This window comes from Ambystoma mexicanum, chromosome 4q (assembly GCF_040938575.1).
Source record: "Ambystoma mexicanum isolate Mex_15411 chromosome 4q, UKY_AmexF1_1, whole genome shotgun sequence".
In the NCBI taxonomy this organism is placed as follows: Eukaryota; Metazoa; Chordata; class Amphibia; order Caudata; family Ambystomatidae; genus Ambystoma; species Ambystoma mexicanum.
Window position 1 is genome coordinate 71,125,498 of NC_090928.1, and position 11,997 is coordinate 71,137,494.

At 44.7% G+C, this 11,997-nt stretch overlaps 1 protein-coding gene across 3 annotated transcripts in view; it reads left to right on the plus strand.

Moving 5' to 3' along the window:
• The window catches only part of ECHDC1 (ethylmalonyl-CoA decarboxylase 1), a 362,408-nt gene extending 351,354 nt beyond the window's left edge, over positions 1–11,054 (plus strand). For all 3 annotated transcript variants that reach the window (XM_069607500.1, XM_069607501.1, XM_069607499.1), the window contains exon 6: positions 7,439–11,054. In XM_069607500.1, coding sequence (XP_069463601.1) covers positions 7,439–7,838 — 400 coding nt within the window. In that variant the 3' untranslated portion in view covers positions 7,839–11,054. The remainder of the gene's footprint in view (positions 1–7,438) is intronic.
• The last annotated feature ends 943 nt before the right edge of the window (positions 11,055–11,997 follow it).

Consider the following 11,997-nt stretch of genomic DNA (forward strand, 5'->3'; position numbering starts at 1 on the left):
TAGGTAATGTTCCTTCCATGTGGCAACCCCTAAACTTTTTGATGTTGTTTTCACCCTTATCTAAACTTTGCCAGAGAAGCGCAGCCCTCCGCCGCACTCCTCTGGGCTTTCGCTCCATTCTTACGGGGAAACTGACATGCCCTTAAGACAGTCAGTACCGGGAAACGTTGTTTTCCGTAGTTCTTTTCTCATGTTGCAGCTTTCGTGCAACATGACACAAGAGGGCACTGTAAACTAAGTTACTGCTCTCTTGGGTCTCCTCACTCTACAGGCCCTAGACACTCTCTTTGGATTGTTAACAAACGGTCAAGTGAATCACGGACAGGACTGGTGGCAGCGATCGTTTCTTTGTGTTTTGAGCTCCTTTTGGGTGTTTAAGCGTGTTTCTCGCGCTTAGCCCAAAATGGTGGCCTGGCTTCCAAAATGGCCAGACCACGAGGCTCTTTGTCCTGCCCGCTGACCGTCTTGCCCCCTTCAACTTTCCCAGGTCGAGCCGACCCAGGGCCTTCCTTATTTGGGCATGTACTTTCCTGCGAAACACAGATGCTTTCGCGGGCTTCTTCAGGCCTTGTGTGTGCCTCCAGGATGTGGGCTGGGATGTCTGGTCCCAATGCACATCCTGGGTGCCAGAGAGTCTAGTGTGTCTTGAATGCCTGGGACCACCGTGGTCCGTGATAGGTCCACGTATGGTGTGAGTGTTTTGTGAGCAGATCTCCCATTGGGTCCTCTCCGTTTTGGCGCGAAGGGAACTCTGGATAAGAGGAGGCTGGAAACACCACTACCATGTCGATCTCCTGAGTTCTCACGAATGACTGATACAGGAGCCAAGTATCCTGCAACCAAGAGGCTGAACCGAGGAATCGCTGGTGACCCCCTGAAGGACTGCTCCTCTGCGCTGCTGTTGCTCTGTGAGACCATTCTGCCTCTGATCGAACGAGAAGGCCTGTACTGGTACTTCGACCCTTTGGAATAGTGGGAACAACTATTCTCGGCATCGTCATCATCTCCTGCACGTAAGCCTTCGGAAGCGTCCCAGGGCCATCCAGTGGACTGACCAGCCTACCCAGGAATCTTGCTCTGTCACCGCCGTCAGGTTGCTGCTGTATTCTGAGTCCTTGACACTCTCACACGATTCATACACTTAGCATTCCCAGGTCTGAAGTGAGAAGTGCACATTGGGCTGAAATACACACAGCCGCTCCTTTGCCCTGCTGTGGTAACAATCTGTGCGGGTTCACTGCGTTTGGGACATCCTCAACTCTAACTTCTGCTGCCGCGGAATCTACATGACGCCGAGACTTCCCCTGCTCGTATCTGAACCTGCCAGCACTGAAACTGACACGGAGAAGCCTGGGTCTGCCTGCATCGGGGACCGGTGAGTAGCAACGCTAGGAACCGGTCGCCCTCCTGCAGTAGCCTGCAGCTTTTCCTCGCTGTGTTAAACAGCACGCCTTTTTCGCACTCGCGCTCTGCTTCTGCCCGCAAGTGGAGGCCGCGCTTGAGTAGCGGAGATCTTTTCGCCCTCCTTTGTTCACCGCTCTGAAATGCCCGATTTCCTTGAAGAGACTCCCCTTGGCCCGTTGGCACCAGCGTGTGCAGGTACTTTTGAGCACAAGGCTCCACTCTTCGTAGGGCTCGGACTTCCTTCTAGTTAGGTGGCCTCTGAAGGCGAACTGGGTCTAACGATTACTTGCACTGCCTGTTTTCCTTCCCATCTAGGTGGTCTGCATATTTTGTGCTTCTAACTCTTTAGACCCTTCGGTAATTGTATATATATTGTATTTGATTGTGATGTGTTGGTTTACTTGAGTTTTATCGTGATTCTTTACTATGGTCAATATTACAAAGGCCTTGTAATAAATGTGTCTATATTTTTAATATAACACCTGCTTGGAGTGATTTGTAAGTGTCCTTGCTTTGTGTGCTCATTGCGGGCTTTCAGTGACCCTCACCCCTCTTGAGACCTAGTCTTGACCGCCGCGATCGCTACCTTGATTGGTCTGGCTTGTCCAGAGGTTACCCTGTTCCAAGAAACTAGGCTGGCCTTCTGACCCTCTGCCCCTCCAGGACAGAGTTCAGAAAACCATCTTAACACTCTGCCATCTCGTTCTTAATTTGTCCATATTCCTCCAGGGTATGGTCAACTTTTTCCCAACCTTTCTGTACCACCTGGCACAGTAAACCTTGTTCCATATCCTCTGCAGATGCTTGGGCCCAATATGGTTCAATATGTGCAATAATGCATTCCATATCCTTCTCATCAACACAATCTTCATTCTGTTCTTCATTGTCCCAAGGCAGTCTACAGAAACAATCTGCAACGATGTTAGTTTTACCAGGTGTGTACACAATTTTCACATTAAGTTGCATTATGTCAAGAATCCACCTGCGAATCTTAGGTGATATTAAATGTGGATTCTTGGAATTTAAAACATGTATCGATGGCTTCTGATTATTCGGAGGCCGCATATTAGACCTCTAAAATGTTCAAGAATCCATCTTCCTTCAAGGGCTTCCTTTTCTGTGGTTGAGTAGTTTAGTTCTGCTGCCTTCAGGACACGCGAAGCAAACGCAATTGGTACTGTACCGTTTTCTGTTCCAAAACTCCGCCCAACCCAATATTACTGGCATCAACTGATATTATATTACGGGCTGTACTGTTGAACATGCTCTTCTTGATGTTTCCTAGGTCTTCTTGACACACCTCAGACCACACAAACCTTAGTGACTTTTTCATGAGCGCTCTCATGTGCTGTGTTTTGTCTGAAAAATGTGGTGCAAATCTCGAATAGTACTCAGCTAGCCCCAGGAAGCTGTGCAACTGATCTTTATTTGAGGGAGCAGGCATGTTCAATATTGTTTCCACCAGATTTCTCTTCGGACTGATCCCTTCGGAATTAATGAGATGTCCCAAATATGTCACTTCTCTCAATTTGATCTAACATTTGTCTATCTTAAGAGTGAGACCTTTTTCTTGTATAACCTGCAGAACTCCTAACAGTTTGGCGTTGTGTTTCTCTTCCGTCATGGTTGCGATAAGAATATTGTCTTGGAAATATACACCGTCAAGGCCCCCAAATAGTTGTTGCATCAGTCTCTGGAAAACTGTAGCGGCAGATGATAGGCCAAAAGGCATGCGTGCCTATACCTGAATGCTCCCAACGGAGTGACAAATTAAGTTAAATGTCTTGAGTCATCATCCAGGACCACCGAATGGTATGCCGACGATAGGTCAAGTGTCTTAAAATATTTAGCAGGCTTCATGGTTGTCAGCATCTCCCCTATATTTGGTAGGGGATGTCCATCAGTCCAAATATTGGCATTGAGATCTCGAAGGTCGACACACATCCTTATGGAACCATCTGGCTTGCGTGTTATTACTATTGGGGATAGCCACTCAGAACCCTCGATGGGCTCAATTATCTTTTGCTCACACAATTTCATCAACTCCTCTTGTAGAGCATCTCTTGTTCCCAATGGAATGTTTCTCACCCTGTGTGTGATGGGCTTGGACCCTCTCTTCATAATGATCCTATGTTTAAAATCCTTAGGCATCTTAATATATTCAATGTATGCTAAAGGTAATCTCCATGTCAAACCATTATTTGAGTTCTAGTCATCATTTGATGCACATAGTATGGGAAACGTCTCTTTATCTGAAACGCTGCTTGTTCTACCCAGCCTACTACCGACGATCCATTTTCTGCCACGTACAACTTACAGTACGTTTCTCTGCCTTCAAAATTGAGATGGACCCATTTATAGCCAATGATGTTGATGGGGCTCTTGCCGTACCCTGTGGCTCAGACATTGGTTGTCCTTAATTCTTCATAACGCCCATTCAACTCCTTGACAAATGTCATAAGATCTGCTGTAGTGTACGGCAAACCTGTGTCCACCATTACTTGCATAGGTCTCTTATTTGTATACATGCATACCCATGGACCTCTCCTTTCTCCTGGAGTGATTGTTAATATTTTATATCTTCTTGTTCTTCTCTGAAGTTCAAAACAGATGATAAACTGCTTGGGCCCCCAATTTCTTCCAGTGCTCTAATGTTGGCATTAATTGGGTGAGTGTTTTCTTTATATGTTCTCTGTGAACCCTTTCTCCCTCTGCCATTTCTGCAGACTTTTCCACAATGCCCAAAGTTTCCACACCTGAACCATTCTGCTGCATATGCTGGGCCTTCTCTGTCACCATTTATGTGTCTGCCCCAACCACATTTGTGGCACCTCCCTGGCATCCTACTAAATGTATCTTTTCTCTCTCCTGGGTTTCTCAGGGGGTCTCATTTTGGCACTGACCGTGGACATCTTCCTTATCAACGCTACTATAGCTTCTTCTCCATCCTCCTCTTTTTCTGGTTGTACACATTTGATTTCATTGATGTTTTGTTTGCTTTGTACTGCTCTCATGCATCTCTCTCCTAATTCCATTGTCCTGACAATTTCCACAGCTTGGTCCAGTGTGGGATCTTTGGCCTGCCATAATCTTTGTTGAACATGAGGGTCAGCAGTGTGGAGCACTAATTGATCTCTTTGATATTCTTCCGCAACACCTGAGAACCTGCATGTAGCCATTAATCCTTTTAAAACTGCGATGTAGGTATCAACCGATTCTCCTTTATTTTGCCTCCGGGAAAAAAAAAATTATATTGCTTGAGTACCACATTCGTTTTGTTTCCAAAATGTCTGGAGAGTTTATGAAGAGCAGTTTCATAACGTCTGTTGCTACTAGCACTGGTGGAATCTCCTGATCCCTCATCAATATAGTTTTGATCACGCAATGTGCGGAAAATTCTGAGTGCCTCAGCCCCAATGCAGTTTAACAAAGTAGCTTCTTTTAAGTCATCATTGAATTTCGCTCCTCCAATTGCCCTCAAATACACTTAGAATGTATCCATCCATTGCTCCCAGGGAGTGGTGGGGTTACCAGGATTTGCAAGGAATGGGCAAGGAGCAGGAGTGTTTTGCATTGTTCTGCTTGCGGTTGACTGTGCCTAGTTCACTGTACACCTTTATTCATGTGATATGTCCACTTAATATAAAGTGTTTGGAAACTGTGATAGTTGGGATTGTTTGCTGTAAGTGCCAGGCTATTATGCAAGTCTATGCAAAAAGGACGAGCATACTAGTCCCTGGCACTTAAGGGGTGAAACATAATATAGTCTGCTAATCCTTGATGAATTGTGAGGCTTGGTTATACAGTTATTGTCCAGCAAGTAACTAGTGCAGGCAAATGTGTTTATTCTTGTGTATCCTTGCAACAGCATTGTTGTGAAGCTTTGAAAATGATCACTGCGTCTGTATACTGTTGCCATGGCGACACTTGAAAACAGTGTTCAAAACAAGATGGCTGGCACGTATAGGATGTTTTTTAGGTCCATTGCTTTAATGTTTCTAGAAGTATCGTTATGCGCGTGAGTTCTGTATTTGGAAAATGCTCTGTGATGCATGGTAAGTTCCTCACGTGTAATTCTTTTGAAACCCTGTTGAAGCCAACCCCTTTATTGCACTTCACAGGTACCTGGCCTTGTGGCGCGCTTGTTGGTGGCTCAGCAAGTTGCGAAGCTCTTCCGTTCCGTTGTTTGTGTATGGCACCTTTAGTGAAACTGGTGTCGGTCCACCCTCTTCTGGAGGCTATTGCTCCTTGTCGCCAATTGTTGTGTGGGGGTACAGACGTCACAGGATTCTGTGATTTAAGTAAAACGCTATTTATTTAGAGAGCCCCTAGGTAGGTGCGCTCCCGGGGAGGACAAACTTCTACTGGCTCTGACGTTGCTTTCAAACCCACATCGTTCAAGAACAGCATCTGGATCTACAACATAACACAGTCTCCACTTGTTAGACAATCCTGGCTACACCTCTGGTAGGACTCTTCTGGAAAGAGGACGTGCACAGTCCATCGGTGATGAAGCAATGTATGTTGCTTTTGGGAGTCACAGTGTACTATTTAATGTAATCATCAGGGTGGTAACCTAGACCTTTCTTACATGCTATCCAAAAATGCAACCTCGTGCACACAATTTTTTTCTGCCTTTGAGGAGTGACATTCCCATCTGTTTTTAGCTTCCTGAGGCTGAACATTCTATTGTGTTTGTTTTTCAAAGAAATACGTTAGATACGTTTTGTGATTTCTGAACTTTTTCCCAAAAATGGCAGTAATGTAGAAGATAGACCGTTATGGCATGGAAAAACTCCAAGCAACCAATATTCCCACTAATAAATTATTTCAGATAGCTAACCCCTCCACCCGCTCTCGAAACCACCCATGTATTTCAAATTGTATATGAATGTACAATTCACGCATGACGGATGCTGTTGCCATTTTATACACAGCCAAGACATGAGCTGATGACACAACAACAGTAGTGGGATGACTGGCTGCTCTGGGGGACAACCCTGTTTTTGACCGTCTCTAAAGCAGTGTGTGTCGAGTCTTCATCTCCTCTCACCAGCGCACAGAGAAAAGATTTGGCTACGAATGTTGTCCCATCTGTCGGATTGACAGAGGAAATGCCTGACATACGTGAACCAAAAATGTTGGTTCAATTAAAGGCCAAAAGAAATATGACAATTTCCAAAGTACCTAAAATTATAAGACATGAGCCATGGCAGACTCTGCAAAACAAAACAAAATAGCATGGTTAAAAGCAAAGGTTGGTCCTAAAGTCATTAGACTTGGTGACCTAAAAAAAGATGCAAGTAATTAATATTCTTGGATGCATCTCTTAAACGGATTGTAGCACTGTATGCTTTGGGGAGAGCAACTTGCCAGAGTACCTTCAGCACAATAAGTATCTGAGAACAAGCACCTTGACCGTGGATTATTCTGGAGTCTTATTCCTACCATAACGAGGTGTGGTCATTTAACCATCCAATGTCGATTCGAAGTTAGTTTGTCCGCCCATGAATCCATGTTCCTTTCCTTACTCAAAATCTCGTAATTTTGTGCTATTTTATTGTTCAGCGCACGTTTCTTCTGAGATGGATTTGCCGCTTTCTTCCTGTAACACATTTTTGTTTTACTGTGATATTTTGTGTATGCAAGTTGTTGAACGTCCCTTGTAGTCGAAGATACCCCTGAATTCACTCTCTCCCGATTCCCTCTGCCTAGACTAGTCAGGATGCCCTACGGATGGGTGGTTGCCCAGCAACGGAAGGCATAAATAGGGCTCATCGAAACACTTTGGAAGGGCTATGCATGCATCTTTGGCCTAACTATCCTATTTATTGAGCTTTACTACAAAATCCTGGTACAAACTGCTGAGAGAGTGTGTTAATGGAGGCACTGAAATTCAGATCGACTGCTCAAAAGTGAATGTAACAGGCGAGATGCTTCTTTGTTATGTACATTTGAAAATGTTGTTACAGGAATGATGGTAGTAAGTGTATAATAATATGTCTCTCTTCTTTATACTGCTCTTCATTTTCAGGCTGATGACACCGAACAGCGAGATTCGATTTGTACACAAGCACATGGGTTTAGTGCCTGGCTGGGGTGGAGCTGCCAGGCTAGTTCAGGTGATAGGAGGTCGGCATTCGCTTCGCTTGTTGAGTGCTGCGCTGAAGGTGGAACCTGCCCAAGCGCTGCAGATGGGACTGATTGACGGCATTTTATCTTCAGATGACCAGTCTTTAGAGGAGGCACGCGATTGGCTCTCGCAGTACACCAAAGGGCCAGCAACAGTAATAAGAGCTATTAAAAAAGTTGTGATCGCAGGAAGAGAAGAGCAACTGGACTCCGCATTGAGGACTGAAAAGGATATATTTGGGACAGTATGGGGTGGCCCTTCCAATTTAAAGGCATTGGCTCAAGGAACAAAACACAAATAAAAACATGCGCTTTACCAGACAAACGACGCTTCACACGGGTGACATAAAGTAACCAAGGTTAAGGTTGGCAACTTTTAAATTCACGAGGTGAAGGCAGGAGGTGTGAGGGTTGGCACAATCTTACCCCAGATGATTTCATGGAGGGTGCCCTACAAGACATCACAGGAAGTGACATCAAAGATTCTTTTAGCACGGGGTGATACACTGTCTAGGACTTGTTTTTTCTCTTTCAAATGACCCTCCGCTTTCCACCAAAACTAAGTGATGAATTAAGATTTTACATGGATCATAACCAATTGCATTGCTCTGGACCCCTTTACAAACATGATTATGTTGGCACTTTGCACTATTACAAAAGGGCAGCAACTATTGCAAACCAACCCTGGTCTTGCCACCAATCGGAATAATGCAGTCAGAGCTGCTAGTTCCTGTCTCCCCCTTTCCCCAGCCCCTCCCCCCACACATGAACACAAGCAACCTCAGACAAGGTTCCGCCTTGTTGGACCTAATCAATGAGGACTTAGCCAGCAAGGGTCCCACATCTGAGCATGCACTCTTTGAAGGAGACAATTTAAAACAAAAAAGTGGTGGATGGAATACTCTTAATAAATCATAACCACTGATAATACTCAGGGCAGCCATCTGTAGTATTTAACTTCTGCTCCAGAAGGCCAAAACATGGCTGGGGTTGCCTTTGCTCTCCTGCAGAAGGTAGGCGGCCTTGCTCATACTGCACTGCTCCTTTCGTGACACGACCAGGAATCATATGTGCAAGGCTGGTCCTTTTCTGTAATGGCACATGCTTGGTAGGGTATTGATATGGATAGGCTGTCTAGAGCAATGATACGGGTTTTGATTAATTGAAACCCCAGCATTCCTCAATTTTTGATTTTTACGCTGCTTTCTCTTCCATTTATCAACTATTTTGTTCAACTATCCTTGCGTAGCTAAACTCATAAAATAGAACATTTATGTTTTAATTTTTAAGGTACTTCAGTCGCTTGCTACACCTGATAGAGAGAGCTGTTTGCAAACTGCAGGTCACAAGTGTGTGTCTAGGATGAGCGACAACAGTATTTCATCCTTCTGAGGCTGATAAAATCAGTAACTCTGAATTGGTTCATACGCTCCTGTCTGGTTAGGAGAAGGGTGGGGGCGGGGGCAGAGCGGCAGGAGCCATTCCCACATATCCTGGATGATGTTGGCAGAGAGGGGTGAAGAACTACAGTGATTTGTGGCAGGTGGTAAGCCATGACAAAATCCAATAAGCCCCTAACACCCCACTCGCATACTAGCTAGCAGCCTCCTTCTGCAGTCATGGACCATGATCCAGGCATCCCCCCATTTGCCCACACATCATTGTAGTGCTCGATGTATTTCATGTATCGAGTAAGCACTTTGGTATATTCAAGCATGTTTGAGTGTGGCCTTTTGTGTAATGCACCCTTAACAGAATGGCTTGTAATCTCAGTTTTGGTAGCCAAAGGCAATAAGGCCCGTTTAGGTTGAGTGATTTGCCCAGGATCACACGTGTTTACGTGGTGGCAGCCTGACACTGAGCCTAGCTTTTCTTGTTCCACAGTTTGCAATTTTTGTATGTTTTAGACTGCACACCCCTCTGTATGCATGTCAGTGCAAAAGTTAACATTAATGTGTCTCCATGGTAGCTTGGCAAGTGTTAAACTAGTACTGTGTGTATGGCGGCCAACTTGCACATTTTCTCTGTTGGGGGCTAACGTTTGCCAAGGAAGTAGTTAGATCACAGGAAGTGCTCTGTCCCGAAAAGGTGAGGGTAAATAGGCGAAGGTCACAGGTTTGGGGCACACCTCTCACATGCACTTTGCAAGCTCGAATCCTGCTGCAGGGACGACTTCGCCCTTCATCATTCTGTGGTCGGAAAACTGAGTAGCCTTAATTGTGTTAATAATAATACCTGTTCATTACAATGCTTAGAAGCTATAGGAATCCAGCATGAAGCCCTAAATAAGAACACATTATTATTGTTATTACAATGGGGTAGGACACATGTCTGTTTTTCAAATGTGTTCGTTCGTAGACTTCAAATAAAATGCTCTCAGCCCCTCCTTCCGGTCAGTCCCAAATAGCTTAACAGCCTCAAGCAGAGAAATTGAGGACTACGCCACTGACACTGAAAAGGCTGCATATTTACACGAATTGTATTCAAAGACTACAGAAACTATGCTTTCAGGTTACCTTAGCAACTCACAAGTTCGGGCTTTAGTCTTGTGCAGCCTTTGTAATTCCCCCCCCCCCATCAACGCAGTTGCACTGTGAGGGTAGGCTAAACGCCAGGACGGGCTCAGCAGTTTACAATGGACGCGGTAGTCTTCGGAGTTCTTCCATCTCTCTCTAGGTTTTACATGAGTGACACCCGCTTTAGGGCATTCCTTAATACAATAATGGAGAGGATGGAATAGCCTCCTTGCAAAGGGAACAGGAGGTATCTACAAGACCAGACCGTTTTACACACGTGAGGGGTGCTCCGAAGGAGACTATTTCACACTGCGATGTAAATTGTCACCCCTCACACAAGAGGCATTCACTGCTTCTCTGCCTGCTGCTCAATAAGCAACGCTGCGAACTAAAGTCATTGACAGAAAACGTTTCACCATCCACTCAGTACTGTTATTTCTTGTAGTGCCACCTCATGACGCCTTTGCCTGCAGGGTCTCTTCCAGGGGCCCTGGAAACCTCTAGCCTCCACGTGCTCTGCGCCACTGTCCAAAACTGCCAATGAAGCTATTGGTCTTTTGTATAATACAATCTTCTACATGGTGTGCCATACAATGTTATTGTGGATATCCAGGAAAATGGCTTCATCAGCAACATGCCCACACATGAGTAAAAACAAGTGTTACGCTTGTTTGTGAATGGTAAGGCAATATCAATTGAATTTAATTTGCTCATGGTTGATTTCACGAGAATGTTACCATTTCTAACACGAGTAATGCCGAGCATAATGTTGTTTTTTTTGCCTCCCTTAGTGCAAGCACTCTGATATAAATTTTTACTCAAAGGCTCCTTGGCATCCCTGTTGTCATGAGAGTTTTCCAAGTTTGCTTCTGGCAAAAGGATGTTCGTTTTTTACTTGGATGGCTTTTACACTGATATAAACTAAATTGCATGCTTTCTTTATTGAGAATTAATTTACAATACAAATGTTTCCTTGAATACATAATAAAGATGTAAAACAATCCACTTGCATGACATTATATAAGTAGTTACAAGTCTCTGTAGTTTCAATATCAAAAGTAGCACACAGGAAATGAGCAAAGATATTGGGTGGAAAATCTGTATACCCTTGACAGATAATTGTTCTCATCAGATACCAAATACTGTATACCCATTTTCATACTCTGGCTGTAGTTACAGTTCGATATCTAAGAAATGTTTCCAAATGTCATTCATTTATAGCATCTGTGACTAAGTTTCACGCCTCCTTTAGGGGTTGGAAAATGGAACGACGGAGGCGACCGGCTACCACCAACTGTTGGATGAATCACAGCCGGTGAGCAGTGTGGGTAGGATCCTGTGGTTTACCCCACCCTTTCGCATGAGCTTGGCAGGACCATGTCACAAGGGCCTAAATGTCAACCTGGTCCTTAGAAAAGCAACACATTATGAAGAGCTGTCCTGTAAAGCCAGCCACAGCTTCATGCTCTGCTCCCCTCACTCTGGTGCATAAATCATATTGTAGGTGCCTTTCCCCGGCTTACTACGTGTGAGAGAAAATAAAATAACCAACACAAACCCCTGTCGGGGAAGGAGGCACTGAGACCCGGCTGCAAGAGTTCAAAGGATGGTTTATTTCTCCAGCTAGGAAATGACCCACAGAAACCCCCTCTCCGCATTTACATCATACTCGTATATATATCAATTAAAGTAACTCTAACAAAAAATACTAAATGGACCCGATTGGCCAGGCGGTGTGGTGGTGTGGGTGGCATCTCTTCCTTCTGGTTGGCTGAGTGGCTGACGAGATGACGGACGTCAAATATCTTGTGCTCCACGCAGGTCAGGGTCCGGTCACTGTGGTCACTACCTAAGCTAATATGTTGCATTCGTAAAACACTAAATAACAAATCATCTAAACATTTTATGCTACTTTTCATATTTCTACACAAGTCACATATAGTGA